General features: G+C 47.5%; 1 protein-coding gene across 4 annotated transcripts in view; it reads left to right on the top strand.

Moving 5' to 3' along the window:
- The window catches only part of PCBP4 (poly(rC) binding protein 4), a 160,750-nt gene that overhangs the window by 76,989 nt on the left and 67,653 nt on the right, over positions 1 to 16,108 (top strand). For all 4 annotated transcript variants that reach the window (XM_029599515.1, XM_029599514.1, XM_029599517.1 and 1 more), the window contains exon 2: positions 11,908 to 12,078. In XM_029599515.1, the coding sequence (XP_029455375.1) occupies positions 11,968 to 12,078 (111 nt within the window). In that variant the 5' untranslated portion in view covers positions 11,908 to 11,967. The remainder of the gene's footprint in view (positions 1 to 11,907; positions 12,079 to 16,108) is intronic.

The following is a 16,108-nucleotide window of genomic DNA, read 5'->3' on the forward strand; positions in this document are numbered from 1 at the left end:
CTCAGATGAATGTCAGTATATAAAAAAATAAATAAATCTCCGACAGTGGGTACCTGTGGGGCTCCTCCCCACAGGTAGCACCAACTCCCTTTCAGCCCAAGGGTCTACAACCACTATAGATTGCAGAGGCTTCCACTCTTCAGGCCATTCCAGGCCTGGCCCAGAAGATTCAGGAACAGCAACACTTTCTTGAAGCCCTAGCCCTAGTGTCTCAGCACCCACCTAGACTACTCAGTCTCCATGGGAGCACCAACACTTCCTACACTGGCCCCTCCGTCGATCCATTACCAGCCCCTCCCCACTATGCTGGGGGTTTATCAACCAGTGTAATATGTATTTTTGTATACAATTGGTGCTGTTTCTGGATGATTCTGTGAAGGCTACCTATATTCTCTCTCTTCTGCATGGCAAGGCCCTAGCCTGGACCTCTTCCTTGTGGGAGCATTCCAACCCCATTCTTTGGGACCTCCAATGTTTTCTTGTGGCCTTTAAGTCCGTATTTCATGATCCAGGTTGCCAGGCAGCCTCTGGATCGGATCTTCTCCACATCTGTCAGAGCAGTCACTCCCTCTCAGGCTACACCACCGAAATCCGGACCCTGGCTATGGAACTCCATTAGGGAAAAGACTGTCTTCACTCCATCTTCTTGGATGGATTGTCATCCCGTTTTAAGAATGAATTGGCAGCTTGTGAACTTCCTGACTCACTGGACTCTCTTATCGAGTTGGCAGGACGGATTGACCATCAACTCCAGGAGCGAAACTGAGAGCTACAATGCTCTAGGAGACACGTGGCTGCTGCCAGCAAGCCCTGGCGCCTCTCCTCCCAACCGAAGACTATTCCCTCCTCTGGAACTTCTGCGGAGAAACCAGTGCAACTGGGATGCAGTCATCTGATCCTGGAAGAGCACCTCTGATGGCTTCAGGCCAGGCTCTGTCTCTATTGTGGCAAGGCGAGTCACTTAATAGCCTGCTGCCCGGTAAGGCCGGTAAATTCCCGGGCCTAGGATTCAGTGGGAGGCTGACCCTAGGTCTTACCTCTCCAGTACCCCCCCCCCCCATTAATGTTTCCAGTGACACTCTCTGGGGGCAACCAGGACTTCACCACCCTAGCCCTAGTGGATTCTGGGGCAGGAAGGAAATTTCCTCATGAAGGCCCTTGAGGAACATCTCCAAATTCCCATACTCCCCTGCTCAGTTCCATTGGTACTCTCCTCCATCCATGGGATCCCCTGCTGGAGATAATTACCCACATCACCTCTCCATTAAACTCCGTACATGGTCCTGGGATTACCCTGGCTCTAGCAGCACTCCTCTCAGTTTGACTGGGCTTTGCTTCAGCTGTCCTAGTGGAGTTTCGACTGCCTTGCTACCTGCCTAGAAAGGGTAGAGACCCAGCATTGTCTCTGTGTCTTCTGCTCTGGCGGTTCTTCTTCCGCAGTATGCACAATTTGCTGATGCCTTTTCAAAAAAGAGAGCAGACATCTTGCCCCCTCACAGAGTGTTTGACTGCACTATTGACCTGCAACCTGGTGCCAAGCTTCCTCGGAGAAGGGTGTAATACTTGTCCCTCTCTGAGACAAAGGCCATGTCCGAGTGTATACAAGAGAACTTTGACAAGGGGTTCATCTGTTGGTCCACTTCCACAGCTAATGCAGGTTTTTTCTTCATGACAAAGAATGATGGGACTCTCTGTCCCTGCATAGATTATTGTGGATTGAATGCGATTACCCAGAAGGACTGTTAACCCCTGCCATTAATCTCAGAATTGTTTGACTGTCTGCAAGGAGCAAAGATCTTCTCTAAATTGGACCTCTGGGGGGCATACAATTTAATTAGTATCCGACACAGCAATGAATGGAAAATGGCCTTCAGCACCAGAGATGGTCACTACATGTACTTGGTGATGCCATTTGGCATGTGCAAACGCCCCAACCATGTTTCAAAATATGATGAATGAGATCTTCTGGGAGTGCATGGTCATGTACCTTGATGATATCTTAGTCTTCTCCAAGGATCTAGTTTCCCATCGTCAGGATATCTCCCAGGTACTCCAATGTCTCCAGGACAATCAGCTTTATGCCAAGCCCAAGAAGTGCTTTTCTGAAAGAGAGAATCTCCCTTTCCTGGTCTACAGCATCTCCAGCCGGGGTTTTAACATGGATCCCGATAAACTCAAGATTAGCCTCAGCCTAGCGGGTTATGAGCCCCGCAGAGATTCCTGGGCTTTGCTAATTATTATCGTCACTTCATAAACAACTACTCCAAGATAGCTACTCCACTCACAGTCCTCACCCGTAAAAGGGGCTAACGCCAAACTCTGGCCACAGAAGCCATGACAGCCTTCCAAGACTTAAAGGCTGCCTTCATTTGGGAGCCCTGCCTCCATCATCCGGACCCTATGCACCCCTTCATTGTTGAAGTAGACGCCTCTTCCATGGGGGTAGGGACCGCCTGAGCCAGCACTCTTCCACCAGAACCCTACACCCCTGTTCCTTTTTCTCTAAGAAATTCTCCCCAGCCAAATGCAATTATGGGATCGGTGACAGGGAGCTGAAAGAATGGTGCCACTGGTTGGAAGGAGCACAGCATCGCATAACCATCTACACCGATCATAAGAATTTGGAGCACCTCCACCGAGCCCAGCTACTTAACGCCCGATAGGCCCGCTGGTCACTATTTTTTATTCACTTCAACTTTGAACTCAGATACAGGCCCGCAGCCAGAAATATTTGAGCGTACCCTCTTTCCTGCTCATTTGTGACTCAAAACACCTTGTAACCAGTCCGACACATCATTGACCCGGCCCGGGTCCTCCTTGCCTCCACCATGACTGTCCCTCCAGGGAAGATGGTTGTTCCTTGCAAGCTCCGTGGGAGTGTTAAAATGGTCCCATGATTTCCGTGTTGCAGGCTACCCCGGATAAGCCCGTACCCTTGCATTACTCCAACAGTTCTACCGCTTTCCCCATATGCAGAAGGATGTTTGGATCCTTGTGGATTCTTGTCCCACCTGAGTGCAGCAGAAACCATTGGCGGCCCCCAGGGAACCTTGGGCTCATTTGTCCACTGACTTCATTGTGGTTCTCCCCCTCTCTAATGGCAATATGGTCATCTGGGTCATAGTTGACCGTTTCTCTAAAATGACCTATTTTACTCCCCTGTCTGGTCTCCCCATTGCCCTGGAGCTAACTCAACTCTTCGTTCAGCATGTGTTTTGACTCCATGCGCTCCCCAAGCACATTGTTTCATACCGTGGTACCAAGTTCACTGCAGGCTACTGGCAATCCTTGTGCAAAAAATTCAACATTACGCTGGACTTCACTATGGCCTACCACTTTCAAGCGAATGGTCAGTCTGATTGGACCAATCGGACATTGAAGAACTTCCTAAGATGATTGGGCATCCCTGCTTTCATGGACAGAGTTCTCCCATAACTCTCACCCATGTGCCACCACGGGTTTCTCACCCTTTCAAATCGTCTATGGTAGACAACCATTACCTCCTGTACCTCTTCCCCTAATAGTTCCGTCACTGGCGGCTCACCTGTCTGCGCAAGAATTCCAAAAGCTCTGGCATCACACTCAGCAGATGCTACAGAAAGTAAACCTAAAAGTCAAAAGATTCACTGACCTTCATCGGGGGCCCGTGCCACAGTTTAAACCAGGTGAAAGGATATGGCTCAGTATTTGCCATATCCGGCTTCAAGTTCCATCCATGCGGCTCGCTCCCCGGTACATCGGGCCATTTACTGTGTTGCGACAACTTGGGCTGGTAACCTACCAACTTCAGTTACCCACATTTCTGAGAATTCACAACTCCTTACACGTCTCCTGAAACCCCTGATACTCTCTTGGCCCTCTCGGAAGATGCCACAACCTCAAGAGATTGCTTTGGAAGACAATACAACGTATCAAGTAAGAAAAGTCTTGGACATAAAGAAACATAGCAAGAGATGGTAGTATCTCCTTTCCTGGGAAGGATATGGGCCAGAGGAGAATACCTGGGAGCCTGCCTCCCCCTCAGGGGGGGTTTAGAGGAGGAGGTACTGTTATGTTTGGTGGCTTATGACGCCGGGGAAGACCTCCCACCAGGATTCCAGTGAACTCCCATCATCCCACGGAGCGGGAGCGCTGACATAGCCTTCTGCTCGTGCAACTGGTCACTGGGTCCGACACTCCTCTTCCCTAGGTGCGCATGTGCCCAAGCCTGCCCTTCTTAAAGGGCCAGTAGCGGGAAAACAGCTGCACTGATGACCTCACCATCTGGGACTATTTAGGCCAGCTCCAGCCTCTAGTCCCTGCCTTGGCAATGGGTTGACTCCTCTAGGAGCAAACTATTGCCTGCAGTCTCATCTTGATTCCTGGTCCCTGTTTGCTGTGGTTCGTGCCTCTGTGTCTTCAGTCCGTGGATCCCTTTGCCTGGTTGTTCCTGGATTCCCTCGGCTGTTGTCTGTTCCTCAAGTTTTTCTGTCTCCAGCATCTCCTCATGTCCCTGTGGTCCTTGTCTTCCCTGTCTTCGTCTTTTTGTGGATTGATCTTCTGGCTTCAACTCTGGACTGGACCCCAACGTTGCACATACTCCACCTGCCTCAACCACTGTTTGGAAACCAACCTTGCTTCTCGCCGCCTGCCTCGACCACTGCTTGGATGCCGACCTTGCTTCTCACTGCCTGCCTCCGACCACGGGCTGTATACTAATGTTGCCATGCTCTGCTTGCCTTAATCTCAACTCGACCCCAGGCTGTCCTTCCACTGATCCCTCAGCATGCTGGTCCATAGCGTTTCCCACCTGCCTGGGCTTCCACCACTGCAGTGGCCCCCACCTAAGACCAGCCGGCCCCGGCACCCAAGGGCTCAACCTAAGGGGAATGTGGGCTGGTACTGGAGAAGCTCCAGTTGAGCCTCTGCTTCCGCCAGCTCTGCCTGCCGACGGTGGAGACCTGTGGGGCTCCTCCCTGCAGATAGCTCCATCTCCCCTTGGCTCAAGGGTCAGCAACCACAACATCAAGCATTAGGGGATATCAGCAGACCCACTGCCTTATAGGCCATTCTAGGCTGTCTAGGAACAATTCCAGCAGAACTGCTTTGGCTACCTCCATCCCAGTCTTCCCTTCCGGGCACATACACTTCCAAATGACATCTTTGAATCTGTGTAATAGTTCCTTGGGTTTTCCCCAGCTTGAAGAACTCCCTGCCAAAATCGCTGTCAGTAGGCCTCTAGGGTGAGTCCCGCTCTCTCTAAAATGGTAGTCTTGACTTCCTGGTATGTGGCCCTCCCTTTCAGATTGGCTGTTTGGAAGGCATCTTGACTACTTCCGGAGAGTAGATTCCTCAGATAGGTAGTCCACCTATATTCTGGCTAGCCTGTCAGTCGAGCTGTACATTCAAAGTTTTTCAGGAAACAGTCGGGGTTTTCCCCTGAGGTCATCTTAAGTAGTACTGGTGACAAGGGAAGTGGTCTGGTCACAGTGGTCTGTACAGCCTTGCTATCTGAGTTAGCACTGCATTTTGTTGTACAAATTGTTCTCACAGTGCCTGCTTCTGGTCAGTTTGAATTTGAGGGGCATGCTATCTGGCTCTTACTGCTTGAACACTGACTGCTTGGCAGGGTTAGCCCCCTTGGCCTGCTGTAACTTATGCTGGGTGAGTTGAACTGTGAAACCCCAGGAAAAAAGAAATAAAAAACAATAAATGATTTTGTAGGGGGGTTTTTTTTCTGCTGTGGCTGTGGGCTTCTGCCTGTGCTTCCTGTTTAGGCAAAAAGATCCCACTCTGCCACCATATTTGGTAACTTGGGCAGTCATGGCACGGGATAAAGAAGGCAGACTCTGGCTGTTCCCTTATGTGCAATTTTATTTACAGTGAAAAGGAAAACAGAAAATAATGCAGCTCACCTTGCAATTCTGGTAGCACTCAAACATTAAACATAGCAGGTCTTCGCATATACTGGGTTCCTGCCTGCTCCCCAGGGCCTTCCTAACCCTTCTGGGCTCTGACTCCTCATACTATGGTGAGGGGAGCCTTCCTTCACCCAGAATCCCTTGTGGGGCTGATTCTTAAAGAGGACCTGGTCATTAACTGTGCCCAGTCCTGTGCCCAGTCAGCTGTGCCTTGAGATGGTTTAAGAGAGTTTCCTGTACACTCCTTCACAAGGACTTAAAATGTATGCTTGCTATTTGATTATCTATATTTAGGCTCCGAAGTTAGATGCTTGGTTCTGAAAATCAGTGCTAAGCATCTAACTTTATTTCCCCACCCTAACTTGACTCCTGTAGCCATCTGCTTTTTAGGACCCCAAATTCAGGGACTCCGACTAGAAAAAAATTCAAATGGACCAATTTAGGAGCCTAACTTCCAAAATCAGGAACCTAATCCCTGTGGAAATCATCCTGATAGTCTTTCATTTCCAGAGGAAAAATGCAGAAATACTTATGTATTTAATTAGCATTTCTTCCATGCAAAGTGCTGTATTGCCAAATTTGTAAATGCTGATCATTTCCTTAGTTAGCATGATCTGTGTCTCCGAGGGATAAACACCTCTAGCCTTGGATCACAAGCCGACATCCTTTTGGCTTGCACAGATGTGAAGGGCAGCGTTCATAGTAACACAATACATGGGCAGACAAAGAAACACATGGCCCTTCTAATCTGCCCAGCATGGTGTTAAGGGTAGTAACTGCTGCTCCGTTCAGGTTACCCCCATGCCTTCTGTTAAGGGTGGCAACTGCCACTTCATGTAGGTTACTCCCATGCTTTCTGTTAAGGGTGGTAACTGCCCTCTGTGCAGCTTATCACCAAGCATTCTGTACCCCCCAAACCTTCTGTTAAGGGTAGTAACTGCCCTTTGTGCAGGTTACCCCCATGCCTCTGTTAAGGATGGCAATTGCCACTTCGTGTAGGTTACTCCCATGCTTTCTGTTAAGGGTGGTAACTGCCCTCTGTGCAGCTTATCACCAAGCATTCTGTACCCCCCAAACCTTCTGTTAAGGGTAGTAACTGCCACTCCATGCAGGTTACCCCCATGCCTCTGTTAAGGATGGCAATTGCCACTTCGTGTAGGTTACTCCCATGCTTTCTGTTAAGGGTGGTAACTGCCACTCCATGCAGGTTACCCCCATGCCTCTGTTAAGGGTGGCAATTGCCACTTCATGTAGGTTACTCCCATGCTTTCTGTTAAGGGTGGTAACTGCCCTCTGTGCAGCTTATCACCAAGCCTTCTGTACCCCCCAAGCCTTCTGTTAAGGGTAGTAACTGCCCTCTGTGCAGCTTATCACCAAGCATTCTGTACCCCCCAAACCTTCTGTTAAGGGTAGTAACTGCCCTTTGTGCAGGTTACCCCCATGCCTCTGTTAAGGGTGGCAATTGCCACTTCGTGTAGGTTACTCTCATGTTTTCTGTTAAGGGTGGTAACTGCCACTCCATGCAGGTTACCCCCATGCCTCTGTTAAGGGTGGCAATTGCCACTTCGTGTAGGTTACTCCCATGCCTTCTGTTAAGGGTGGTAACTTCCACTCCATGCCTCTGTTAAGGATGGCAATTGCCACTTCGTGTAGGTTACTCCCATGCCTTCTGTTAAGGGTGGTAACTGCTGCTCTGTGCAGGTTACCCCAGCGCTTCGTTACTATACTTTTCTTATGCCATGCCTTCTTAATCCCAGTACCATATTTTTCTCCACTACCTCCACTAGGCGTGTATTCCAGGTACTCACCACCCTTTTCAAATCCTACTTTCCCCATTTGCCATTCCTTGTGATCTTGGTCAAGACATTTTCAGGCAATGTTCATTATGAGGGGAATGAGATAGGGTCTTACTTTGCCCTGTGTCCAGTTAAAGTGGGGACCGTAGTTGCCAGAAGTAAGAACTGTTTTGGAGAACATTTTCTCTACTCTTGGTCAGGAGGAAGTCTTTTTTTTTATCACCACCTTCTTAGCCACTTTCTTAGAGACGAGATTTTCAATCTTTCCTGTCACCAGGAAGGGGCATTGTCTCAGAGCTGGAAAGAGAGAAAGAGACCAAGGCTCTTGGAGTTTCATTCCGTCTGCATCAAGAGATTTTTATTTTGTATTTTTGTGATTTTTATTTTTGATCAAGATCTTATGAGTTAAGAGTAAACATGTTATTTGAACACGAAATCAAGCATCCTGTCTGCTCTTTCTGAGTTTGAGAACCCCACTGCTGAGACCTACAGACGTGAATGCCAGTGTGGGCAGGACCGAGTAGAGCCTGCGGGACTGGAAAGAGTGTGCAGTGATTCCCGCCTTTCCATACACCTTAGGGCCCTGGAGGCTTGTGTTCCTCCCTACTGGTGAACCCTGGTGTCCCAGTGGTCAAACTGCAGTAAGTGCATAACAGGAGGAATTAGGGGTCCAAGATGATAAGACTGGCCCCAGTAGTGGCCCCTGATCATCAGTCGAAGAGGGGGTTACATTTATATGTAGGTTAACGGCTGTATACCCTTGTTAAAAGTTTTGAGAACTGCCCTTTTTATCTAATTGCCCAGTACTCATTTAAGATTGTAAGCTCTTTGGGCAGGAACTTACTATACCAGAATTATAATAATGTTGTAAGTTGCCTTGTGCCTCAATTAAAAACATTAAATGGGCCCAAAATTGAAATATGGCCGTTAAATTAGCTTAGACAGATATGAGTTATCCAGCTAAGTTACAAGGGATATTCAGCGGCATCGCTATGCCCCTGAATATCCATAGTCAGGCCGCTACTTTGTGATAAGTGACGTATCCGGCTATCTAGTGAGCACTGGATTTTAGCAGACAACTAGATAGCCAGATAAGTCCTACTTATCCTGCTGTCGAGTACTAATGCTATTTCAATATCTGGCCCAGTATTATTATTATTATATTTATTATCATGCATGACTACAGAAAGCAGTTACAGGGAATTGGACCCTTTCAGGGCTGAGGTACCTTGGCAGGCTGACAGGGGAAGTCTGCAAATTAGATTCTATTCTAGGGGAAATTCTGCGCAACTGTGTAATATAGAATTTGCACAGAATTCCCCTCCCCCGCACCAGTGCAGAATTTAGGAGGCGTTGGTTCTTTCCACTGCCGCATGACTGTGAGCCAACTCCATGTGCTGGCAGGATTAGGAGGAAACCAGCACAGTTCCACCTGCACCCCGAGTGACCCTTTGCAAGCACGCGGGAGAAGGAGGAGCCAGATCCAGTTCCGTCTTCTTCCTGTAGCGTGCAGTGACCTGAACTCCTATGCTGCGGTTCTCGCGAAACTTTGAGAACAGCACGGGAGTCAAGAGTGTGAGGCACACAGTTCCTGGAGAGCTGTGAAACATAGAAATGACGACAGGAAAGGACCAAATGGTCCGTTCAGTCTGCCAAGTAAGCTTATGGTAGTATCTGCCGCGCTGTGCAAGTTACCCCCCATGCTTATCAGTTTCCCAAACTGTAAACGTCAGGACCCTTGGTTACTGTCTGAGTCCAATTCCCTGTAACTGCTTGCCCTTGAAGCAGAGAGCAATGATGGAGTTGCGTTAACAGTATGCAGGCTTATTGGTTAAGGGTAGCAACCACTGCAACAGCAGGTTACCCCCATGTTTATTTGTTTCCCCAGACTGTAAAAATTGAGGCCCTCATTGGTTTCTGTCGGAATCCCATTCCCTTTTTCCCCTGCCGTTGAAGCAGAGAGCACTGATGGAGTTGCATTTATAGTATGTAGGCTTACTGGTTAAGGGTAGTACCCACCGCAACAGCAGGTTACCCCCATGTTTATTTGTTTCCCCAGACTGTAAAAATTGAGGCCCTCATTGGTTTCTGTCGGAATCCCATTCCCTTTTTCCCCTGCCGTTGAAGCAGAGAGCACTGATGGAGTTGCATTTATAGTATGTAGGCTTACTGGTTAAGGGTAGTACCCACCGCAACAGCAGGTTACCCCCATGCACTCTTTTCTTTATTTCCATCCTCTAGTTTTAGGGATCCAAAGTGTTTATCTCACGCCCCTTTGAATTCCTTCACTGTTTTCGTCTTCACCGCCTCCTCTGGAAGGGCGTTCCAGGCATCCACCACCCTCTCCGTGAAGAAATATTTCTTGACGTCGCTTCTGAGCCATTGTTTCTGAGTCGTCTTCCCTGTGTGGTGCAGGAAGGAGATGGCTGCTTAGGGGGCGGTGCCAACAGTGCAAAGCAGGGAGAGAGGGACAGAAGAACCAGCTATAGAAGTCTGAGAAGGCCGACAGTTGTGAGAGATGGATTAAGAAAGAGACTGGAAGAATGAGCTGAGGGAATGTGTGAAGAGGGGACTGTGTTGGTGAAGAGATAATCTGGGAGAGATACCTGTTGAGGGAGATGGAGTGAGGGAATATGTGGGAGGGGGAAAAACTTACGTGTGTGTGTTGTGGGGAGAACTAGAGTTTGGAGGTAGGGAATGTGTGGGGTTATAAATATGTATGGGGAGCTGGGTTGGGGCAGGGGGGGTGTTAGGGGAGAGAACATGTTGGGGAGATCAGATGAGGGAGTAGGAGAGAGAATGGGGAGGGGGAGAGTTGTGGGGATATTACAAGCTGGGGGAGAGGGAGAGAGTGTGTTGAGGTGAGCTAGAGAACGTATGTACAGGGGAAGTGAGAGTGTGTAGGGGGAGAGCAGTCTACATTTAGGGCTTCTGATTTTCAGAGATTTTAATCTGGTAATCCACGGCATCTAAGGGGAGCTGCAGACATTTGTCATTGGTAGCAACAGTCACGGACACCGCTGTGTTGCTGAAAGTATGGGCAGCTGCAAGAAGTCAGCACTGCTTGCAGCTGCTTTTGGACTCTGTGCATTGGTAAAATAAAATCGGTGGAAACCAGAAGCCCTTGTTACGATGTATTTGTGATGGGTCTCTCACCAAGGAGCTCTTCTTCGTCACACAGGAACTCTCGGAGAGGATTCTGGGTGGAGGAGACTACTTGGGCCTCCATCTGGATGCTCAGTTAGTTTGAGAAAATTGTTAAGGAGTATAAAAAAAATACTGTAGGATAGCAGAAGCTGTCTGTTCCTGCTAACTGCATTTGGAAGGTGTGGTATTCTGAAGGCCTTCCTTCTGGTAAAATTATACAATGTATTTGCACTGTGTTGGTTGGGAGAGTAGTTGTTGATGTAATATATGGGAAGGTTCCCTTTAAGAGGCATGGGGAGCAAAGTCCCGTAGAGGGAGTATTTCACCCAGTATAAAAGAGGTGGCTGAAGATTTTGGCAGACGGCTTTTGGAGAGAACCATCAGGGGGCTAGGTTCTGCCTGGGGTGTCCTCTCACCTGATAGGGCCCTGCAGTGGGGAAAGGCTTGGGGCATGAGGTATTTCTCCTCAAGGGGAAGCCGCCAAGGGGACTGGGGCTGGAGCCTCAAGAAGTGGAGGTGAGTCGGGAAGTCCCACAAATATGGGCTTTGATTTGGAGTTGGAGAACATTGGGGACTCAGGGGATTGTGCCTGGCTATCGGCTCGGAAGGGGGCTATGGAGAAATGGGTTCTGAAATAGAGCGCTGGTTTACCGAGAGCTACGCTGTGGTCCAAGAGTCAGTATTAAAGTGTTTATAAGTGGTATTTTTGGTATTAGGACTGTAATACCCGGAGTCTTTTGAGGAAAAAAGGGAACTAGAGGAGTAAAGGATTGGAAGCCATATTCATCAAGTGTGCTGGTGAATCATGGGAGTTCAAGGAGTGATGGAAAGCATTTTCTAACTTCTCCTAACCCCAGGGAAGGTGAATATGGTATGTTAATGACTTAGTGCATTTATCTCTTTCTACATTGTTTTGTAACAACCTCAGCTTAACCAGGATACATGGAGGACTTCGGTTTCCAGACTGCTACTCTGCTCACCAAAACGAATCGCTCTTTCTTTCCAAATAAAATATGCCTATGGGGCAGGTACTGATTTCCTTTCCTTTCTCTTTCTCCCTATAGGAAACTATCTCAGGTTTCCCTGAGCCCCTCTGCATTCTGGACTCTTCATTAGGAAAATTTATGCATTCTTTCGCCATGGCATCCCCAGACAGGATAAGCAATGAGGACACTGACGTGGAGGAGAATGGGCCGAACATCACCCTCACACTGCGCCTGCTGATGCATGGAAAGGTAACACTGATATCAGACCCTCAGTGAGCACTGCAGGGTAGGGCTACCAAGTGCAGTCAAGCTCCCCACTGACTGGATAAACAATGACACCAAAGGCAGACATGCTGCTAGGGCAGGGGTGGCCAACTCCGCATCTCAAGTGCCACAAACGGGTCTGGTTTTCAGGATAACCGTAATGAATATGCACGAGATATATCTGCATGCAGTGGAGGCAGTATATAAAAATCTGCTGTGTGCATATTCTTTCCTGAAAACCAGACCTGTTTGTGGTTCTTGAGGACCGGATTTGGCCACCCCTGTGTTAGGGGAATTGCTAGACCTACCCAAGCCAGTCTGTCAGGCCTATGCAATAAAGTGTGCATAAAAAAACATGCGTCCAAACTGGGCGCCTGTTTTTTTACTGCACACACATTCACCTCTCTGGGGCACCCAATTCAATAGGCAAATGAGCCGCTAGGAATAAATTATGCATTTTGTGAGCGTCTGTTTTCCTAACTCATGCACAGCCACGGGTTAGGAAAATGGACGCTCGTAAATTGAGCATCCGTTTCCCTAACCTGACCGCCATCAAGCACTTTTTTTTTTCATGTTACTGCTTTCTGTGGTTCCTCCTCCATAGTATCGTGATGATATTGTCAGAAGAACCACAGAAAAGCAGTATTTTCTGCTTCTCTGTTCAGGGCTTGGGGCACCTCAAGACTTAACATCAGCTCCAGGGCTGGAGTTAATTTTTTGAGGATTAAAACTTGCGAGTCAGGCGCGCAGTGATTTTTTACATCGGTGGTACTAGCTAATAGCCTCCTCAACATTTACATAAGGTGAGTGCTATTAGCTATGTGCTGGTTTGGACATGCGTTTTGGACATGCTGATTCCCTTATTGCATCAGGGGTTATGGACACGCATCCAACCGCGGGTTAACCTGTGCGCTAGCCTGAGCGCACGATATTGCAGCACTATTAGGAGATAAACTGCACAACAGGAGGTGCTTTTCTTCCAGCACTAGCGAGAGGAGAGATGTCTTTCTATCTGGGTGAAAGAGTGTACAGGTCTGACAAGGTAACCAGACTCTTAGCAGTTCTCTTTGTAAAGTTCTCTGAATAAAAAGCACTGTTTGCAGTATCATTATCCATAATGGTACTCTGAAGACCTGATTTACTAAGGCTTTTCTCCCATTCTGTATCTATGGAAAAAAAAGCTTAGTAAATCATGCCTTCAGTATGCCTTTTATTACTAAGGGGCCGATGCAATAAAGGGGCATACAAAGCGTATGATGAACAGTCAGATAACTGTTATTGGCGGACATTTTCATTACTGGCAGACGGCCGGTTATGAAAACCGACGCTGAGTTTCCCGGCGTCGGTCTTCATAACTCGGCGGTCTGCCAAGTTTTTTTTTTAATTTTAAAAAAGAAGTACAGAAAAGCAGTTTTTTCTGCTTTTCTGTACTTCTATTCAATGCGCTCAGCTATTAATGCCTACTCCAGGCAGGTGTTAATATCTGTGCGATAAATGTGCGTCTGAGACGCACATTTATCTTTTTGCATTGGGAGTGAATGAGTAATAGGCTCATTCACATGCATTTGCATGTGATGAGCGCTATCTCATTCACTCCGCTTTAGACGCATGTTAAATAGGCGCTAATCCCCTTATTGCATTAGGGGATTGATTAGCGCCTATTTCACCCGAGTCTAACTGCTCGTTAAGAGTGTGCTCGGCATATTGCATCGGCCCCCAAGAGGGCAATATTTAAAGCCAACACATCACTTGGAGGACGAGCCTGCAAGTGAATTTTCAAAGGGAAACTCCCTGTGGAGTTTCCCTTTAAATATGTGGGGGCCAGCCAGCACTGCAGGTACGTCCATACCCATGGACTTTGGTGCAAACTCAGTGCCATAAAGCTTGCCAGCCCCTCCCCTCTGCCTGCAGGTAAAAGTTCCCATATTGTGAAACAGCATTAGTACTTTCTCCTGCAGAGGGGGAGGGGACAATTTCAGCCACTGATTTTACCCAGGTAACTGCTTGAAAATCATTTCAAAATTGTCCCCTCTAATCTTCACAACTCTTAAAAGCGCACCACTAGTCATCAGTAAGGTCATGTTGGGAGTTCACTGGGACATGATTATCTTTGTCCCTCATGCATCTGAAGCGATATCTGGATATGTGGCACAGAGCACAATGTTTGCATCCTGTTGTGGGAAGTGACGTTCTACAGATCTTAGTGTGAATGGGGTATGAATGCTTACTTCAAGAGGGAATAGCCATTTATAAACTTTGTAAGAGAACACCAGACTGCCCATCCCCAGGTCAGATATATCATTTGGTCTGGTTTCAAAAAAATCTGTTAGGAAAACTTATTATTCAGATATACAGATATAGAGAGGTCCATAGCCAGATTGAAAAGTTAGCCGGATAAACTTATCTAGCTAATTTTCGGACAGTTCTATGGCACAACCAGGATTAGCCGGATATTTTAGCAGGCTTACCTGACTCCTCCCAGAAACATCCCCGAATGCGCCTCAGTTATCCAGATGCGTTTTAGCTGGATAACGAGATATCTGGTTAAAGTTTAACCAGAGAAATGGGGGAAATATTCAAAAGTTGGCAGTTAAGTTCGGAGGTCCATATTCAGAAGCTATAGAGAGGGTGGGCGATGATCCTCTGTGACTCACAGCCTGTTAATCAGTTGGAAAATGGTGCCTTCACCATAAGGCATCTTGCCGCAAGTTAATGTTTTCTGAAAGAAGACCAAATACAGATTTTAGGGATGGGTGACAGTCCTTCTCCTTGCCAAGATGTTTCACTCGCAATCTTCCTTTGCTTGGAGCACTGTGATAGAGAAACGCTGTCATTTCTCTCCTTTGCACCACTTCAAGAGGGCTTGCAAAAAAGAAAATTGTGTGGGAGAAAGATGCCTCATTCCTCCCCGAAACCTTTGTCTCCTACATTTGTAGAACATGTAGGTGGTGAAAGTTTATATAGTGATGTAACTTATTAATGGTAAGCTGTTGCTAGATGTTTCTACACTGATGGTTACTAGCCAATGTTAATGTTTTGTGCCTGGAGAGTTGGTTAACAGTCCCTTTGTGGACAAGTACTTTGACCTGGAAGTGATTGAAGATAAAGCAGAGCTGTGGCTGGCTGAGTGACAGATTGTGCACCATGGGGAATTCTTAATGAAAAAAAAAAGGTTAGCCGTACTTGTCAAGGCAGCTTAGTATAGTTAAGGTCTAAGGTTGCCGATTCACCTTAGTTTGAATGAATAGGCTAATCCAATTCTGGTTTTGCCCCATTGCATGTATGGAGTTGTAGTTCTGAATGTCCCATTGATTTCCTTAGATAATCGGAACTATATAAATCCATACATGCAATGGGGCAAAACCAGAATTGGATTAGCCTATTCGTTCAAACTAAGGTGAATCGGCAACCTTAGATCCTAATTATACTAAGCCGCCTTGACATGTACAGCTAACCTTTTTTTTTTTTTTTAAGAATTCCCCATGGTGCACAATCTGACACTCAGCCAGCTACAGCTCTGCTTTTCTTCAATTAGATCAGCCTCTTCAGCCAACCTGGGATGAGTTGTCAACGCTAGTAGGATCTCTTATTTATCACATGCTGTATTTAAAGGGGGAAAAGCTGAGCCTCTGCTTCTGTCTCCCATGAAAAAACAGTATCTACAGCTGGACCTCAGACCAGCTCCTGCATCAAGAACAGATTTGCAAGGGTACGGTGGTTAGGTGGCCGGCTGTTTTTAAAATTTTATAAAGATGGCAGCCTTACACTGTGGGCAGGGGGAGCTACTAGTATGAGTTATATCAAGCATAGGAATAAGGTCCTGCACAACAGATGGGGATCCCTGATTCCTATGTGTGCAGTATACGACTGAGGTCTTGCAAGGTCAAGATCCTGCACCATGGATAGGGGATCCCTGTGCGCAGTGTGTGTGACTGAGGTCTCACAGATATGAGACCCTGTATCATGAACAAGGGAGATCTCTGTCCCTTATCCGTGCAGTGTGAGACTGAGGTTT

The sequence above is a fragment of the Rhinatrema bivittatum genome, chromosome 4 (genome assembly GCF_901001135.1).
Source record: "Rhinatrema bivittatum chromosome 4, aRhiBiv1.1, whole genome shotgun sequence".
Lineage (NCBI taxonomy): Eukaryota > Metazoa > Chordata > Amphibia > Gymnophiona > Rhinatrematidae > Rhinatrema > Rhinatrema bivittatum.